Genomic DNA, 18,548 nt, shown 5'->3' on the forward strand with positions numbered 1-18,548 from the left:
CCAGGATACACTGGGGCAGTAGATGGATTTTTCAGATCTGGCAGCCAAGGAGCCAGGTGTGTGTGCCAAGTCGAGAGAGGCCAGTGTTTTTGCAGGGATAAGGATTTTTCAGAAATTTGGGACTATGGAAAGAAACAACATCTTCCATTTTCCAATTATTTTTCTGGTGGTTTTTAGGTCAGTCTCTGGAAGAGTGTAGGGGAAATTTTAAACGTTTCAGCCAATTGATCTCAGAAACATCCATGTAATCCAGGCCCCTCAATGCATGTAAATCCACCACAACTCTCAGCCCCTCCTGACACCCGTGCCGGTGCTGCTGGAGCCAGGAGCAGAGAGCCACCCGTGATGGGTGAGCCTGGCCAGCTGCACCCGCAAACAACGCCAACCCAAACCCCTGTGCTGGGGCGGGAACCACGGTCTCCAGCTCAGGGAGAACGCACGAGCAGCCAGCGATGGAAGGAAGGCTGCGGACAGCAGAGCCGCGGCTGCTCTGGGCAGTGTCAGGGCATCTCCCGCCGATGTCCCGCTGAGTGTCCCCTTACGCCGCGACAAGAGGTGACATGGGAGCCTCCTGTACGGACCGGCTGTGGCAGCGGCACAATGTCCCCGCACATCCCCTGGAAAACTCTTCCAGCCTTCTGGAGGCAGGACTGAGGAATCCCGGATCCAGCACCTCGGAGGCTTGTCCCGGAACGCGAACCCGCCTGGCGCGGTGGGGCCGGCGCTGATCCCCCCTGCGTGGGGCGAAGGAAGAGGGGCTCGGAGCGCGGAACAGCCGCGGCTGGAGCCGGGCCCGGCCGCTGCCCTCCGCGCCGATCGCGGGTCGCGGTGCGGGCTGTCCCCGCAGCCCCCAGCACAGCCCGGGCAGCCGGAGCGGCCCCCGCAGCCCCCACAGCCCCCACAGCACCCAGCACAACGCGGGCAGCCGGAGCGGCCCCCGCAGCCCCCACAGCCCGGGCAGCCGGAGCGGCCCCCGCAGCCCCCACAGCACCCAGCACAACGCGGGCAGCCCCCGCAGCCCCCAGCACAACGCGGGCAGCCGGAGCGGCCCCCGCAGCCCCCACAGCCCGGGCAGCCGGAGCGGCCCCCGCAGCCCCCACAGCACCCAGCACAACGCGGGCAGCCGGAGCGGCCCTTCCCGCCCTCAGCTCCTCAGGTGGAGCCGGCCCTGCCCGGTCCCGCCCCTTCCGGCGGCCCTGCCCGGCCCGGCGCGGCTCCGTTGGGCCGGGAGCGGTGGGTCCGACCCGGCTTGGCTGGCCCGGCTCGGCGTGACCCGGTTCGGCGTGGCCCGGCGATGGCGGTGCCGGCGGCGGCGGAGGCGGTGCCGGGCCGGCAGCGGGCCCTGGCCGCCGGCTCGCCCGTGGACTACATGAGCATCACCAGCTTCCCGCGGCTGCCCGAGGAGGAGCCGAGCGGCGCGGCCGAGAGCGGCCTCCGCGCCCGCAAGGAGGAGGACGCGTTCCTGGGCGAGCAGGACACGGGTGAGGGGCGGCGGCACAGCCCGCCCGCGGCCCTCGGCACCCCCGGCCCTCGGCCCCAGCCCGCAGCGGGGCTCCCCGGGCTCCCGCCGTCCCCGGGCCCCGGCCCCGCGTTCACCCCGAGGGACGGAAGGCAGCCAGAGATCCGGGGGTTCACGCAGAGCCTCCCAGGGCAGCCTGGAATGTGCTCTCCCAGACAGTGTGGCCTTCCAGCCTGGACCACTTGTGCAGGGCCTCCTTGCATGCTCCTTGAGCATCCCCCCACCCTGGCGTGCTCCTTGCACATCCCTCCGCGCGGGATGCTCCATCCCTCCGGTTCTCAGCTGGAATAAAGTCAGATGATCGTTTGATCTGTAAGAAAATCCTCTGCCTATTTTTAACCGATTGCTTCCTCCTCAATAGTGGAGAGAGGATGTCATGTTTCTTCGAGTGGTGTTTCCCTTCCCCCTGGGGCTGTTCCCAGGCCGGGTGCCTGTCAGCCCCAGCCCATGTTTGCACACCCCAGGCGCCCCTTGCCCTCTGCCCTGTCCCACCGTGCCCACGGGTGAAGCTCCCATTGCCCGTTCCCACCCTGTGCTCCCCTGACCATCCCCTGCTGCCTGCAGGGCAGGGGAAAAGCACTCCTGGAAGCACGAGGCCTCTGTCACACCCCCAGAATCTGGTGCAGTTTTGGCACTGCCAATGCCTGCAGGTGGGGCAGCTGGAGAAGACTGCTGCTGCTCTCCTGGCACTTGTTGCAGGAGCACCTGCAGAGCCCAGCAGCAGCTCCAGTCTCTGCTGTCTCCTCTGCAGCAGCTCCAGACCTGAGGTGGCCCTGGTTCTCCAAAGCATTGGCTTCCCCATAAAGCCACAACTCCTTCACAGCCCCACAGAAGCCAAGTGGGATTTGGTGGCTTCTCTTTCAAAGCATGCACACTGGTAGTGGGGTGGGCAGCTCTGCATTGGCTGTGCAAGCTGCTTCTGGCTCCCCCTTCTCCCAAGTGACCCCTTCCAGAAGCTCCCATCCCCACACCACAGCTCTGCTGTCCCTATGCAACACCAGTGGTCACAGAGACTAAAAACAGGATGTCTGTGGCAGAGTGTGGATGTGCTTCATGGTGGGAGGGCTATGGTCTGCCCTCTTCCACAGTTGCTTCCTAGGTATTCATGTCCCCTCCTGCATGGCTGGCCTGTCACCAGAGTGGAGGGATGGTGTCCTGGAGGGACTGGCAGAGGAGGCCAGTCACTCCTCACTGTTTCCCTGCAGGTTGGGCTGGGGCCTCACTCAGGTGTGCCAGGGGACATCTCACCCCAATGGCAGCCCCTGCCAGGCTAGTTGTGGCCCCCATGTAGGCCACCAACCAGTCCTGCCACTCAGTCCAGCTCCCTTAGACCAGACAAGCCCTTGAGAGGCTCAGTGTGTTCTCAGAGGCTCAGGCTGGAAAAGCTGAGCTTTTCCCAGTCCCACTCATAAACCACCACAGCACAAATGAGATTAAATTCATCCTGAGGGGATTCCCTGGCTATGAGAGTTTACTCCTGGTTGCAATATCACTGAAATTAAAACTCCTTCCCTCCCTGGCCTCAGGAGAGCTGCAGCCAGGTCCTGTTAGTGCCATGACAAGGACTGGGCTGGCAGTGCCCAGGGCAATACACCTGCCAGAGCAGACAGGCAGTTGATAGGGAATGTGGGCTTTCCTGCTCACTCCCCTCTCCTTTTCCAAACCCAGGAAAGATCTGTGTGGAGGGAAAAGCTTCTCATCTTGTTTTTCCACTTGATGCCCCTCTTTTTCCACTGTGGATGCACAGGGCACTGCAACCCCTGAAAAAATTCTTCCTGGAGGCCTGGATGATGCCCTGAGCTCCTGGGTCTCCTTCAGAGCCCATGAGGGATGGGCAGGACCTGGCAGCTGCCCCAGCAGCTCTGTGTGCCTGGCAGCAACCAGGACAGGCAGGACATCCTTAGCTGCTGTCCTTCCAGCACAAGGGCAGCAGCTGACACTCACAGACATTCAAGGCATCTTTCAGAGCAAAAAAGAGACTTTTTCATCCTGCTGAAGCCCAGCAAACCCATGCCCCACTGCTTTGCCATCTTGGAGCTGGGTGTCCAGAGCGTGGCTTCATTTCACAGTGGGCCTCATCTGCCAGAGGAAGCAAGGAATTAAAGCAGAGTCCTTCCTGCAGCGAGCGAGTGGATGTTCTGAGGCCTCCAGTTTGCAGGTTTGCTCTTCTCTGCCCTCGCTTCCCTAGAGCTGTTTTCTGTGCCCAGGACAAATGTTTTGCTTTACCTCTGTTTTGCTCTACCTCTTTTGCTCAGGTACTTTAGCTCAATCACAGCTCCAAGTAAAGCAGCTGCATCTTTTAAAAAAATCTTAGTTTCTTCTTCTTCAGTTCTGCTGCATTTCAGAGACCTGTTTGCTGTGTTAAGAACCCCTCCAAATGGAGCATAGGAGTGGGCCTATCACTGAAGACTGATGAATGGACTGAAATGGAGTAAAATTCAAGGGGTTTTTTGTCTCTCTTTTTCTCCAGGGAAATCAGTTTGGAATAATTAGGAGCTTAAGAAAAGGATCAGTAAAATGATTCAAAGCAGTATCTGAGCCAGAAAGGCTCCTGAGAGCTGGGATCAATAGGGAAGGTGATAGCTATGCTGGAAGGGGCTCAGTGTAGTGTTCATGCTGGGTAAACACTGCAATAAGAGCCCCAGGTTGCTCAATAACTCACACTTGTTTTCTCCCTGCTGCCCACAAAGACCCAGAGTCCTTCCTGAAGTCTGCACGGCTGCAGCGCCTGCCCTCGTCCTCCTCAGAGATGGGAAGCCAGGACGTGTCCCCTCTGCAGGAGACCAGCAAGGATCCCTTCTCTGGGGACTGCAGCTGCCGGCAGGACGGGCTGACCGTCATCATCACCGCCTGCCTGACCTTCGCCACCGGGGTCACCGTGGCCCTCATCATGCAGATCTATTTTGGGGACCCTCAGGTAAGACAGAACAATGGCTTTGTGGTTGGGCTTTGGCTCCAAAGATGGGAGAGCTCCCTGACTTTTCTCCTGGTCAGCAGTTCAGCAAGGGGAGTACTGGGGAGCCATGGCTGGTGTCAGTGAGGCCCTGGGTGTTCAGTCTCCCACTGGTTCCACCCCAAATTGGCTTGAAAGCCTTTTCCTGCCCCTGGAGGTTTTGCTTGGAGAGCCAAGCCAGACTGTCAGAGCTTGCCTCTTGGCCAGGATGTGGTGGTGTGTGTCAGGCAGGCTTGGGGGTGCTGCTGGGAGGGAACAGACAACCCCACTGCTGTGACTCCATCTGTGATTTGAGCTAGATGGGAATGCTTTCAGAAAATAATCCTAAGTTAAACATTAGGCATCTTGTCCACTTGGACAGAGTTTTATTGATTATGGGCAGACATGCCCAGATTCACCTCTGGAAGATTCATTCAGGATCAAGTAGGGAAAGAGCTGAAAACAGAGGTGAACCTCCTGCTAATCTGTCCCACAGCCCAGTGCTAGACTGCAGAGCCAAGGCAGCATGGCCACAGGGTTGGATCCTCCTGCAGAACCTCTGCCAGGGTCACAGTCAGCCAGGAGTCACCATCACCATCTCCACATGCTGCCACGGCCCTTCTGTCTTTGCCTGTCCCCAGCCAGCCTGGCTCTTGTTGAGATGCTGCAATTTGTGCCACAGGGATGGAACCAGCTCTTTAAAACATCGTGTGACTGCATTAGCACAGCACTGGCGCAAGGATGAGAACAAGCAGTGGTCCTAGGGGCGTGCTGCATTCTTTGCAGCTGTATCCCCATTCCCAGTGACTGCCTGGTGCAGAGCAAGCAGCCTCTGGGCTTGTGGGGGGCAGAGGGAGACACGGCCCCCAGCTCGGCGCGTGGAGTGTGGAAAGCTGTCTGAACCGGTGGCATGGCTGCCTGCAGCTGCTCTGTGCCGCGGGACATACGGTTCCCAGTGGTGTTTGCTGGATCAGCCTCTGGCTGGTGCCAGGCTGTGGGTGCCACCTGGGTGGGTGCAGACGTGGCGGCAGCAGCAGATGTGGCCTCTCCCGTGGCAGCTGTTCCCGCGCGGGGCCGTGGTGACGGACGCGGCGCCCTGCACGGCGCTGGGCACCCGCGTGCTGGCCCGGCGCGGCTCCTCGGTGGACGCGGCCATCGCCTCCGCCCTCTGCGCCGGCATCGTCAACCCCCACGCCTCGGGGCTGGGAGGGTAAGTGTGAGCACTCTCCCCTGCTCTCATCCTCAGTGTCCTCAAGGGAGCGTTTCACAGAATCCCTGGTTTAGGTTGGGGAGGCCTTAAAGCCCATCCAGTTCCACCCCCTGCCATGGGCAGGGACACCTGCCACTATCCCAGGTTGCTCAAAGCCCCACCCAACCCTGGACACTTCCAGGGATGGGGCTGCCTGCACCAGTGCCTGGTGTCCCCACCTCCTCCCCCTCAGACAGAGGAATATTTCTTCCAAATGCATGATGTAAACCTGCCCTCTGTCAGTGTAAAGCCGTTCCCCCTTGTTGTGTCACTATCTGCCCTTGTAAAAAGTCCCTCTGCAGCTGAGAAATGCATCTGTGGCAGTGCCAGGCTTAGGGTGTGGTGCCAAGGCTCTGACATCAGGCAGTGGAAGCCTGGTACTCCTGACTCTGCAGGAGGGCTCAGGAGCGTTGCATAAACCCAAGCCACCTGATCACTGCTCCAGCTGCACCACCCATTGGATGCTGTAAGCAAACACCCTCTTTTGTGGCAAGATTAGAAAGAAAACCCAGCTGGTCCCAATCTGGAGTGGAACAGAGCCAGTGGCTCCCTGGCCAGGCAGGCAGGGATTCCTGCAGCCTCACCGGGCTCAGCACAGGGCTGCCTGTGTCCCGCACCAAGCCTGCCGTGGCTGTCCTGGTGTGTACCCTAGCGAAGGACAGCAGCACTCCTGCTCCTCCGGCCCCCCCGGGCCCTGCCCCAGCGCCCCCTGTCACACGGGACCGGCCTGGCCCCAGAGCCACCCGAGCCATGCGGCACCGGGAGCCGCCCGTGCCACGCCCTGGCCTCTCTCGCCGCAGGGGCGGGGTGATGCTGGTCCACGACATCCGCAAGAACCGGAGCTGGGTGATCGACTTCCGAGAGGTGGCTCCCCTGGGCATCCCGCTGGAAGGGGACCTGCAGCACGACACCAAGGTGAGAGCCAGGATCCCTCAGCCATTGCCTCCAGGGCTGCTGTTGTCTCCAGCTCTCCTCCCTCCCAAATTTCAGCCTGAGTGGCAGATGTCCAGCAAAGCAACGAGAGGTCTTTTTCATCATGGGAGATTCTGGGCCCTACAGGCATGGGGAATCTAGGGAGAACACTTCTTTATCAGCCCCAAGATGCCTGCAGAGCTTTGGGGAATAAAGAAGCATGTCTGTGTGGCAGCAGGGTGCTGGGATAACAAGAGCCCCAGGAAGGAGCATAATCCCAGGCCATTCTCTGAGTTCTCTCTCCTGACTAAACTGGGTTGAGAACAAGATTGTTCTTCTTCCAAAAAACTTTTTATTCCATAGTAAAGTGTGTTGTTACAGGCCTCTTCCCCTCTCCTAACAATGCAGATAATTCCAGAGTAAACATGACTTGCACCTCCTTCACTTGCAACTGGGGATGGTGTCCCATGTCCTCATGGAAAGGAGATTACTCTCTTCCTTTTTATCCTTCCTATTTTACAGCCAGGTCTGCTCGTGGGGGTGCCAGGCATGATCCAAGGAATGCACCAGGCACACCAGTTACATGGCAGGTAAGACACAAGGCTGGCACAGGCTGTGCCCTGGGGTCCTCGTGGGGAGCTGGAAGCACATGAGGCCTTGCCATCACACCATTTTCTCAGCCACCAGTCAAAACCATTAGCTGAGAGGTACTTGGAGGCTTGTGTTGAAAGAGATGTTTAATTTTTTTTTTGCTATTTCATGTACAAAATAAAAAATTCATCTTGGTCATATTTTCTACAAAGTGAAATTCTGACTAAGAAGATGTACGGTAAGTGTTCTGTTAGAGGTGTGCCTACCTTTGGTGCTCTGTTGGGATACAGAGGGATCTGTATCTGACTTGCTCAGGACCAGAGCCTGGCTTGAGATCTTGCTGCTGAGACACCCCTTCCCCATCCATGCACTGCCATTCCTTTCTGGAGCACTGAGATGATCCTGTTGAGGAGAAACACAAGCACTGAAAGCTCAGTGCTCCTTTTGGCCACTGCTGGCCCCATAGCCTGGTCTTCCAGGAGCCCCTGAGTGCAGAGCTGAGCCTTGTGCTTGCTCCCCACCACCCTGCCTCACTGCAGCTCCCCAGGCCCGTTTCTCCTTGTCCCCTCTCCTTTGGCAGGCTCCCCTGGTCCGAGCTGCTGAGCCTCACGGCCGGTGTCGCCCAGAACGGCTTTAACGTCACACATGAGCTGGGTGAGTCCCTGGTGGGTGAGTACCCTGTGCCCCAGCACAGGGCAGCTGGGATGCAGGGGGTTAGGCATGGCAAATCAGGGCCTTGTGGACCTGGAGATGGATGGTGTTGGGAGCTGAGCATGTGTGAGCCACAGCCTGCTAGGGGACAGCGTGGTGCCAGCCAAAAGGGAGCCCTTTGCCATGGCTGGGCAGAGCCAGGGCAGAGTAGCCACTGTGCAGTGCCCAGGGCCAGGCAGGGAAGGGTGCTGGGGTTTCTTTGGCTTTTGTTCCCAGTTCCAGAGGACCCACCATCCAGCTCCTGTCTAGTTTTGCAATAGAGCCAAAGGGAGCAGCAGGCCTTCAACATCCCCATCAGGTGCACAGTGACTCCAGGTCCTCTGCACCTTCCTGATCCCTGCCTTTTCTGGATATCCTTCCCGTTCTCACCTGCAGCCAGAGCCCTGAGTGAACTGAAGGAGCTGAACTTCTCTGGGCGGTTCCAGGAGCTCTTCCTGCCGGCTGGGCAGCCCCTGCTGCCGGGAATGTTCGTCCGGCGCCCGGACCTGGCGGCCGTGCTGCAGCTGCTGGGGGCAGAAGGGGTCTCAGCCTTCTACAGAGGAAACTTGACCCAGGAGATGATCTCTGAGGTGAGCCAGGACTGCCCCTGTCACCTGCTGGCCTGGGGCTGCCACCTGCCCAAGGTGACAAGCTGGAGATAAGCCAAGTGCCAGCACAACGATGGGGACAGATGCATCCCTTTCCTTTCCTGTCCCTGCAGTGGTGTAAGTGACACACAGGCCATTCCCACAGTCTACAGAAGGGAAACCTCCATTTCCTCTATAACCAAGACAATCTGGAAGGAAAACAAAAATCAGTTTGGGCTCTGGGCTCTGTTCAATTGGGTGACAAAGCCTTTTTCCCCAGAGTGAGAGGCTGTTAAGAAACAAATTGTTGTGGTTAATAGGACTGTAGGATACAGACTCTGGGAAGATGGTTTAAAAAAACAGCTGTGAGTCTTGTGAGTAGAGGATTAAAAAGGCTTGGTCCCACTTGGGGTTTCCCTAATTTAACTCCTGTTAGAGGTGCTCTGGAAAAACGTATCAGAACAGACAAAGTAATTCTATTGAAAAAAGTCCCCAGCAAACAGGGAGCCTTGGCCCCTGCTCAGTGTGCACTGCTTTGCTCTCCTGCAGGTCCACAGCTATGGAGGAGTGTTGGTGGAGGAAGATTTCAGCAATTACAGTGTCACTGTGGAGGAGCCTGTGCACACAATCTATCGAGGTACACCCTCACCCATTGCCATGCAGCTCCAGAGGAAAGTTCTCTTCACCTTGCAAGGGGTGGCAACAGCCTTGAACAAGAGCTGAAGTCAAAGCTGTCCTGAAATGTCTGCAGAAAGGCCTTCCAGGGAGTTTCCTGCTGTTCCCTGCTGACACTGATGTGTCATGGGTGGCTCAGGAGATTTTCAGCTCTTTGAAATGCTTTTTTCCCTTGAAAGTCTAAAGGTGCAACATGGTCATATCTTGGTGCAATTTCTTAATAGAAGCTGGACTTACAGCTGAAGACAATTCCCAAAGGGAAAAAAGCTGACTTTATGCAAGGAGTTTCTAAAATGTCATTCTTTTCTAGCACTCCCTGTATTTACCCTCCTTATAGCTGTAATGTTGCAAACCCGTTTTTAGGTGGCCTTCCAGTATGTAAAAGGGGTTTATAAAAATGAGGGAAAAGGACTTTTAGCATGGGCAGACAGTGACAGGACAAGGGGAATTATTTCAGATAAAAGAAAAGAGATTTAGATTAGATGTCAGGAAGCAATTTTTCCCTGTGAGGGAGGTGAGGCTCTGGCACAGGGTGCCCAGAGCAGCTGTGGCTGCCCCTGGATCCCTGGAAATGCCTAAGGCCAAGTTGAACAGGGCTTGGAGTAACCTGGGACAGTGGAAGGTGTCCCTGCCTATGGCAGGGGTTGGGTCTGAATGGCTTCTAAGGTCCCTTCCAACCTAAACCAGTCTGGTTTTTCTGTGATTCTATCTCCATTCTTCCATAGTGCAGTCTAGAAACCAACAGCCAGCCAATAAGAACTGACTTTTGGAGGTTTGAACTTCCTTCATCCTTCATGAAGAAACAGAAAGATATAACAGGGATGTTCTGGGAACCCTTCTCAAATCATGTTGCTTTCTATAATTTCCCCTCGAATCTGGAAGGGTTTCCCCCTCCTCAAGGTCACTGATTCATGGACAAGTGTTCTCACTGGATGGTATCTGACAAAAGCAGCTTCATTCCTCTTCCCTCCACAGGGCACCTTGTTTTCACCCCCCCACCTCCACATGCAGGTCCTGCACTGATCACAGCACTGAACATTCTCGAGGGCTTTAACATCACAAGGCAAGGATCCAGAGGGAATATCTTACACTGGATAGCAGAGGTAAGAGGAGGTTCAACACTGGGCTGAATTGCTTGTGCTGCTAGAGAATGACTTATTTATTTTGTGATTGTACAAAAATGTTTGTGGGTTATTCCCAGAAGAGAATGAGCAAATAGAGTGCTAAGAAGTAAAACTGAGCAGTGCTGCTGTCTCAGAGGCTGAGTAGGAGGATCTTTCCTGCTTAGGAAGAACTTTTTCAGAACAAACTGTGGCTTTGTCCATTTCTTACATACGATCATCTCTGCAGAATGACCCTACAGCACCTGAGGGTGGTCCCAGGTTCCTCCACCTCTGAGCTGCAGTGGCCCTGGCCATTGCAGAGCTCCCAAGGTTGCCCAGAGAGGCTGTGGCTACCACATCCCTGGAAGCAGCCAAGACCAGGTTGGAGAAACATGGGAAGGTGTCCCTGCCCACAGCAGAGGGGTAGAATGTGATGAGCTTTGAGGTGCTTTCCAACTCCAACCATTCTGTGATTCTGTGGTTGTACAAATGCTTCTGGATTCCCTTGGCTCCCCCAGCACAGTTTGCCATGCCAGACTGAGGCTCTACCCACATGTGGCAGCCTTTGCACTGAGGTATTCCCAGAACCCAGACTTCTGGTGATTAAGCTTTAACCAAGAAAACAGGACACCAGATACACCAAACTAAAACAGGTATCAGAAGTTGTATTTCCGGGGCCATATTAATGTTTTTCCTCTCTCCTCTCCCTCTCTTCCTCTTTTCCTTTCTTTCCTTTCTTTCTTTAGACACTAAAAATAGCCCTGAGCCTGGCGAGCAACCTGGGAGACCCATCTGGTGACGTGTCTGTCACTCACACAGCAGAAGGCATGGTGAGGTATGTCTGAGGAGGGCAGGCACAGTGACACAGGATGTGTGGGTTGGATATTATTCCTGGGTTTGCTGTGTCCTGAGCTTTTTCTTCTCCTGTTTTATGAAGGAAAGGTCAGACCTTGAGTGTCCTCCCAGGGCTCATTCTTTCACAAGGATCACTGATACTGCAGGGCTCTGGGGATGGGTCACAGGATGTCCTCACTCACAGGTTTCCTGGAGCCAACTTGAGCTTGAGGGTTCCTCCCACTTTGCCACACCTCTAAACATTCCCTTTGAGTGGCTCAGACTCATGGGCATGGCCACACGTGCCACTTCTGCCTCTCCCTGCCCCACTGTGGGGCTCAGGGCTTTGCAGAGCACCCAGATGTGCAGGAGAGGCCAAGCCTGGGGTTTCAGCCCAGCCTCCCACCTCAGAGCCAGGTTTAGCCAGGCTTGGTGCCTGGGCTGGGCCTGACTTGTCCTCCCAGCGGAGACTGACATTCAGCTGGGGTTGTCACCTTGGCCTTTTGGGATGGGTGTGCTCCTGGGGGGGGCACACAGCATGGCCAGAGCCTTTGGAGGTTCATGGCAGACTGAGTTCCTCTCTGTGCAGCCTGAGCCACCTTGTCCCCCTCCCTTCCTCAGGGTGAGCCCAAGCAGCCCCATCCTCACTCAGCCCCAGGCTGCAGCTGTGTAGGACGCCATGCCCAGCTCCCAGGCTCACAGCTTGCTCCCCTGTGTCCCTCTGTGCTTGCTGCAGTAAATCAGAAGCCAGTTCCCTGCGGCAGCTGATCGATGGCTCCCAGCCCGTCCCGCCCGAGCCGCGCCCCGCCCTGCGGAGCGGCACCGCCGCCAGCCAGGTCCTGGTCATGGGCCCTGACGACTTCATCGTGGCCCTGCTGAGGTACAGGGTTGGCCTCCCCTCCACAGCCAGCTCAGGGAGCCAGCAGGGAGGAGGGAGAGTTCAGCAGGACAGGGTGGGAGCAGACCTGGAGCAGCTGGGCTCTGTCCCAGTCAGTCCTGCAGCAGAGGAATGGGAGAGATGGGGTGGGATGTGTGGGCTGGTGCTGCAATCTTGGAACCCTCTGACAATGAAACATGGTTGGAGTGGCCTGTATCTGCTCCCTGGGGGAGACATGATGGCAAATGTAGGACTGGTGGAGGCAGATCCATCCCAGCAAAGGGAATCCTCAAACACAGAGAGTGGGACAGGGCTGTTGTGGCATACGTGGCTCCTGCTCCTGAGTGCATGGAAATTGTCTCTTCTCAGTCTCACCAGCCCTAGAGAACCACCAAAGAATCTCTGTCAAGACAAGGTGGAGCCCTGAAAGCCTCAAGATGTACAAAAATCTCTGGGATGATTTTAATGAAATTCTTTTGTGGTTCTTTTCAGTTCTTTGAACCGTCCCTTTGGCAGTGGAATAGTAACACCCTCTGGAATCCTCCTGAACAGCCAGATGTTGGACTTCTCCTGGCAAAATAAAACAATGAACCACTCCATTCCCAGGCTGGTAATGAATGACATGACAAATTCTTTATTTACCTTTGTTTTCCCAATTTTATTCTCATCTTCACAATAGGGAAGCTACTTAATGCCTTATTAATAACAAAGACAACAGCCTGTAGAAAGCTACTTTTCATTATATGAGCCACTGAAGGTGGGAAAACAGAGGGCTCCATGCCCATCAGTTATTATTGCAGTGTAGAATTGTCAAACCCCACTGTTACCTACTTTCCCTGCAGTCCAGATGCACTTTAAGTAGCAGTGTGGACTGGAATTAAGGACCCTTTGCATTAATTGTTGCTCTGCAGGTTAAAAAGTAACAGGTAGCAGGAAAAATGTCTTCAGGTCTTGGATAGAAACAAATGTAGACCTTTGCTGGGGTGGTTCTTTGGAAGAGTTCCAGGTTTTTCTGTGGAAGTTGGCTTGTTGACATTTTTTTGGTGCAACTTTTCTCCAACTGCAGCAGAACGTCCTTCAGCCCGGGAAGCGGCCGCGCTCCTTCCTGCTGCCCACCATTGTGAGGCCCTCGGAGGGGATGTGTGGCACCTACCTGTGCCTGGGGGCCAACAACGGGGACAGAGCCCTGAGCAGCATCCTCCAGGTTGGTACTGAGTCCTCCCACAGCAGCTGGGTGCCCTCCTTTCCCTTACTCATTGGCCCAGGCTGGGTCAGAACTGGTGGCCACAGATTACTGGTTCAGTCTTTGGTGTCACCAGTTCCACACTTTGGTTCTTTCAAATATCTAAGGGTTACCAGTTTACTCTTCTTGCACTTCTCCTGGTGGCACCACTGATAATTGTAGAGGAGCATCATTTTGGCAAAATCTATAATGGCTTTTGTCATTCTGATACCTGTTCAAAACTCATCTTAAGGATGATTAAGAAAAAAAGGAGCATTTTGTTATTCAGAGAATTGCAGGAACCTGGCAGCCCTTTAGCCCTTTTCCACATGAAAAACTCCTTTTAGGGCATTCCCAACTGAATTCTTCCAGCTCAACACTGAATACAAATTGGGCAGTTCCTCTTAATTTATGATTTGTAACGAGGTGAAGTACTTGCCAGTAGCTTGATTCCATGTACAGCAGCAATGGACTGCTGAAAAGAAAAGCCTGAGAAGGGCTCCCAGTTTCCTTACCTTTTGGAAAGCATTATTCAGAGCAAAACCAAAGCCAAGAGCTGCTTCCTAGTGCTTTGTTTGGAGAAGTCACATGCTGAGCATTTGGCTGTAACAAACACTTCTTTAGAGCTTACATCATGTTCCAGACACACAAGCCCATGCAACCCTGAACATATCCTGCTTTACAAGCAATAACACACAGGCCCTATTCCAAGGAGCTCTTAGTGTGTGCAGCAGTTCATGCACTTTAGTAAAAGGTTCAAAATCTCCTTTGCCTGCTGCATGTGCAGATGTTGGAGCCACCAACATCTGGGAATGCTCAGGAAGTTGGCTGCTCCTATTCTCATCACTTTGTAAATGATTGAGGATAATTTATTCTCTTGCAGGTTTTGGTAAACGTTTTATCATTTCACAAGAATCTGAGTGAAAGTTTGTCACTTGGTCGACTTCACCCCCAGCTTCAGTCCAACACCTTGCAGGTTGACAGTGAGTATGGACATGGGGTGGGGTGCAGCCTTCAAATCCAGCAGGTTTAGGGAAAGAGCAGGATTTTCCTAGCACACTGCAAAGCAATCACCACAGGTCACCACCTCCTAGGGTTCCAGGGGTGTGGAGGGTTTTGGAAAAGACAAAAATCAGAATTCAACTTCTTCAAAGCTTGGAGCCTTTGCTGAGCCATGTCCTTTCCCTCTTGTCCTGGAAAGGCTTCCTGACCCCTCCAGCACCACCTCTCCAAGCTCTTTCAGGTGCTTCTCCCCAACCCTCCCTCTGTGCCACCTCATCCCCTGACAGTGGCCTTGTCCTGTCCTTAAATCCTTCTGGAGATCAGATGCCATGGACAATATCCAAATCAACAAGATTTCAGCCTCAGCTTCACCCAGACATTTGCTCAAAGCTTCCTGCACTTTGTTCCCACATACATAAATTATACTCCTTCATTTTTCAGTCCATATCTCCTAATTCCAGAAGCTGGGGAGAAGGCAAGGCTTATGGCAAGGCCTGTGGCTTTACAGTGCTGACATCAGTGCTGGCACTCTGCAGTCTGTACTGTTAGCTCTTGTCCTTGTTACTGTAAGTCTTGGTCTATTTGGAGTTTTTCACACTGCCCCAAACTTCACCAGAGCAAACCATAAGTGAAATTTGGTTCTCATTCCACACCAAATAGCAAAAGTTTCTGGGTTTTCCAGTTTCAGAGGAAAAATCTAAAAAGGATCTGTCCTGCAGTGTGCCCTGCAGACTTGGAAACTAAAATTGAATTAAATCTAAAACTTCACAAGTTTGTCAGTTTGGACATTTGGCATCAACAAGATGCATGTTAGGACACAACATATAAAGCTTAAATACCAGTGGGGTTTCTGTGTCCCTGCTCCATTTGTCCAGCTGCTCCCCCAGCTCCAGGGCCTTGGGCTCTTCTACTCATACAGAAATTACAAACCATCAAATGAACCAAATAAAAGCAGAAGAGCAACAACCTGAGGTACATGGCTGGAAGATTAAGAAATACATGCAGGGGAGGTTGGGAGGCTCAGCACAAAGTTTATCATTTGGCAACTTGTTTTACTGTTGTTTGTTTTGAGCTCTCTTGCATCTTATTTTGACTAAGAATTGTTCATATGTAACTAAGAGTGGGCACTGCCTCGTGTTCTCTAAGAAGAATAACTACAATTCATGTCAGCCACATATCTGCCCCTTCTTCCAAAGAGGACAATCTTCCTATAATGGTGTTGTGGATCCTCCCCTAGCCCACTGTACAAAGCAGGGGCTCCTGGCCTTGGCTTGCCCAGCTGGAATCTTCTGAAGTGGTTGCAGGCAGGTTCCCCCCACTGCAGACCCCAGCAGTGTTAGACAGAGCTTTGCATCAAAGGCAGCACTGGTTTCAGTTACCAACTCCTCTTTTCAAATCCCTGCAGGTGAGTTTCCTGAAGAAGATATTGAATTTCTTGTGGCCAGGGGCCATCAGGTGGAAAAAGTCCCAGTGTTATCCCTGGTTCATGGGGCCAGGAGAACCAACAGTTTCATCATTGGCCTGAAGGACCCCAGGAGTGCAGATGCTGCTGGGGCCACAACCTTGTAGCAGCTCCCAGGGCCCTGTTCTGTGAGCAAGGCTGACACACAAGTGATGTGCATGTTCTGAAGTGGCCCTTCTCCAGCCCTGCACACTGCTGGGAAGAGGTTCTGCACTCCCCACCCTGACAGTACCAGAGGACAGCACCAACATCCAGCTCTCTTTTGATTTCTCAGTTATTTGGATTGCAGCAGCCCTGTCCTTGTTACTGGAGTGGCACGAGCACTTTTCTTTTGGCAGTCTTGCTAATAGTTCAGTCTTTCCAAAGCCCAGTTCTAGCCAGCATCTTACTTTCAGGGATCAGGAGCATGAGCAAGGGAAAAAGCAGCTGCTGCTGCTGCTGTTAGTTTTGATGATGATTATTCTCATCTCCCTGTCTTTCCCAAGTTCCTTCTTTGCCTCCAGTGTAAGTCAGTAATTAATATAGCCTGATAGTGTTTGTAGGTGCCTGCAGCTGGAATACTGGGGAGTCCTCTAATACTCCATCTGAGCCACCTGATTTTTACCAGCATGCAGCATCCCAGGGAAGTTCCTGTGCTCACACCACTGCATACCTTGAATTTTGGCAGTAAATATTTTGAATCCAGTTGCTGCACAGACTCACTGGCAATCTGATTTTCTAGCCAGAGCAATGGTTTTCAACAGCTCTACCAAATTCTTCCTCTAACAACTTGTGCATCTCCCAGTAGTTTTCTTACAGAAGTTCAACCTTGTCACTGACTAATGGTGACGAGGTTTAACTTTCTTAGACATTTTTTTGAGATATCTTAGCAGTACTCCACAGAGTTGTGAAAAACCACAGATCATGGACTGAAGAGAGCATTTGGGTGGGTTCAGCTTTACTTCCACTGCCTTATCTCAGCCTGTTCCTAAAGCCTGGGTCATTCCTACAAGAGAGGCTTGGGAATTTTTGCTGACTGAATTAATGGCTGTACTTTAGCTCTGTGTTTTAGTCCTAGTGAATCTATTGGAAAAGCTGAAGAGAGTGAGAGAAAAAGTACAAACCAAACCAAACACTACCAAGATAATTTTTTGTCCACAACATGTAGTGAAAATAAAAGAATGCTCTTGCATTTCGTGTCTGAAATTGAGAAGGGAAGAATACCCCAGCTGACATCTGCACCTGGTCATTCAGCCCACATTTGGACATTTCCTGCTTTTTTTGCTGGCAAGTTTGAATCACTTTGCACTAAAAAAATTCTGGAGCTTGATCATGTTCTGCAGTCTAAAATGTGATGTTTTCCTTCATGGTGCAAATGCACCCATGACCACTGTACATATTATATATGTATGTCTGCTTATGGTTGTCTTGCTCTTTGATTTGATGATCTTGTCACTCACCCTGACCTTCCTCCCCAGGCACCTTGTGACACCTTGCTTGTGCCACCTCTAGCCCTCAGTGCCATGGGCTGATTTTGGGGTAGTCAGGGCCACAGGGCAGATAACTGGACTAATGGTTCCTGCCACCTGGGAGCTGTGGATCTCAGAACACTGCAGTGCAGCACGTTGGGCTGAGTGAGAGCAGAGTGTTTCCTGCTCTGCTGAAGTGCAGCCACCCATGAGAGGAGCAGAGCAGCTCCCACTGGCAGGACCAGCAGCAGCATTTCCTGTTCCTAGGGCATCCATGCCCTCAGCTGGGACAGGGGAAGCACAATCTGTGACCTGCTCTGTGCCACCAAGAAGAGAATTTCTTCACCACAGGGACACCAAATCTATTATTTGTTTCTCCACCATCAGCACTAGAGTTGGTCACTGCCTGAGGAAGGAGAGCTCATAGATGTGTCTTGGAGCAGACCCCTCCAGGCTCCACAGGAAGGGCAGGAGGCAGTTCTGTGTGTTGAACCTCTCTGGAGATGATCTGGGTGTTTCTGCTCTGTCCTAGCCCAGATCTGTCCCTTGGGCATGGAGGTTCTCTATGAACAGCTGCAAAATACGTGGTAGAGTCACTGTCAGTGCAGGGGTTTGCATGAAATGTCACAGAACACTTTAAAAGATTAAATTCCTCCTTATTAACTGAATTCACCAATTTCTGATGCTGGATAATGTGTATATATGTTTGGGAGTAAAAGACTTTGGTCTTGATTCAAAAGGGCACTCTCCTATGTCTCAAAGTACAATTTCACAGCAATTACCCAGAATCTTAAAATAAAGCATGTTCCAAAGTGTTCTGCTGGATCATGGCCTGCATTGCAAAAAAAGAAAAAATTGAAAATAATTGGAAGATGAGACCTATGCCCCTGGGTTTTGGCTAAGAGAAGTAAAGGTATTCCAAATTATTTCTCAATTTTTTCTGTTTAAGAGCAGCATCAGTATAGCACAGATGTACCCAACATGGACATCTTTGATTTTCTGACTGGGCCCTATGTCTCTAGTATTTTGAGCCCATCTGCTGTGATCTGATGAATTTAACATCTAATGAGTTTAAAGTCTGATAAATTTAACATGAGGTACCAAGAAATACCTGTTATTTCTCTTGGTATAGGTGAGGTGGACATTGTGAAATAAGGGGCTGTATTGCAGAGATGTGTGTGCAGAGTACCTGTGCTGATTTCAGCCTGGCATCTGACAGCTCTGAAGCAGAATTTGTCCTGAAACTTTGTCGTGGAAGTCTCAATGAGGAGCTCAGAACACAAAATACAAAGAGGCTGAGAATAACAGTAACGATTTTAAAAGGAACAAAATAAACACAAAGAAAGTAAATACATTTTTAAAAGATGCCTTTACTAAATGTGACAAATTATAATCTGGAACGTGGCCAGTTTGTTTCTGCCCAGGTTTGCAGTGCTCCCTGTCAG

General features: G+C 52.8%; 1 protein-coding gene across 2 annotated transcripts; it reads left to right on the plus strand.

Annotated features, from left to right (window-relative positions):
* The first annotated feature begins 1,270 nt into the window (after positions 1-1,270).
* GGT7 (gamma-glutamyltransferase 7) lies at positions 1,271-17,918 on the plus strand. 2 transcript variants are annotated; one of them, XM_056507667.1, is made up of 15 exons: positions 1,271-1,481; positions 4,210-4,436; positions 5,510-5,661; positions 6,501-6,615; positions 7,135-7,202; positions 7,784-7,857; positions 8,290-8,483; positions 9,030-9,117; positions 10,131-10,258; positions 11,005-11,093; positions 11,829-11,972; positions 12,462-12,579; positions 13,036-13,173; positions 14,075-14,174; positions 15,599-17,918. In XM_056507667.1, the coding sequence occupies exons 1-15, from the start codon at positions 1,295-1,297 to the stop codon at positions 15,760-15,762; spliced, it is 1,986 nt and encodes a 661-aa protein (XP_056363642.1). In that variant the 5' UTR covers positions 1,271-1,294; the 3' UTR covers positions 15,763-17,918. The 2 variants fall into 2 exon arrangements, with proteins under 2 accessions (XP_056363642.1, XP_056363643.1); XM_056507668.1 differs by lacking the exon at positions 1,271-1,481 and adding an exon at positions 1,897-3,677.
* The last annotated feature ends 630 nt before the right edge of the window (positions 17,919-18,548 follow it).

The sequence above is a fragment of the Oenanthe melanoleuca genome, chromosome 20, assembly GCF_029582105.1.
Source record: "Oenanthe melanoleuca isolate GR-GAL-2019-014 chromosome 20, OMel1.0, whole genome shotgun sequence".
Classification (NCBI taxonomy): domain Eukaryota; kingdom Metazoa; phylum Chordata; class Aves; order Passeriformes; family Muscicapidae; genus Oenanthe; species Oenanthe melanoleuca.

Coding starts and splice junctions, on each gene's coding strand:
- GGT7 (XM_056507667.1), top strand. CDS start 1,295: ATGGCGGTGCCGGCGGCGGCGGAGGCGGTGCCGGGCCGGCAGCGGGCC. Junction 11,973..12,461: donor TTCATCGTGGCCCTGCTGAG/GTACAGGGTTGG, acceptor GGTTCTTTTCAG/TTCTTTGAACCGTCCCTTTG. Junction 13,174..14,074: donor CCCTGAGCAGCATCCTCCAG/GTTGGTACTGAG, acceptor ATTCTCTTGCAG/GTTTTGGTAAACGTTTTATC.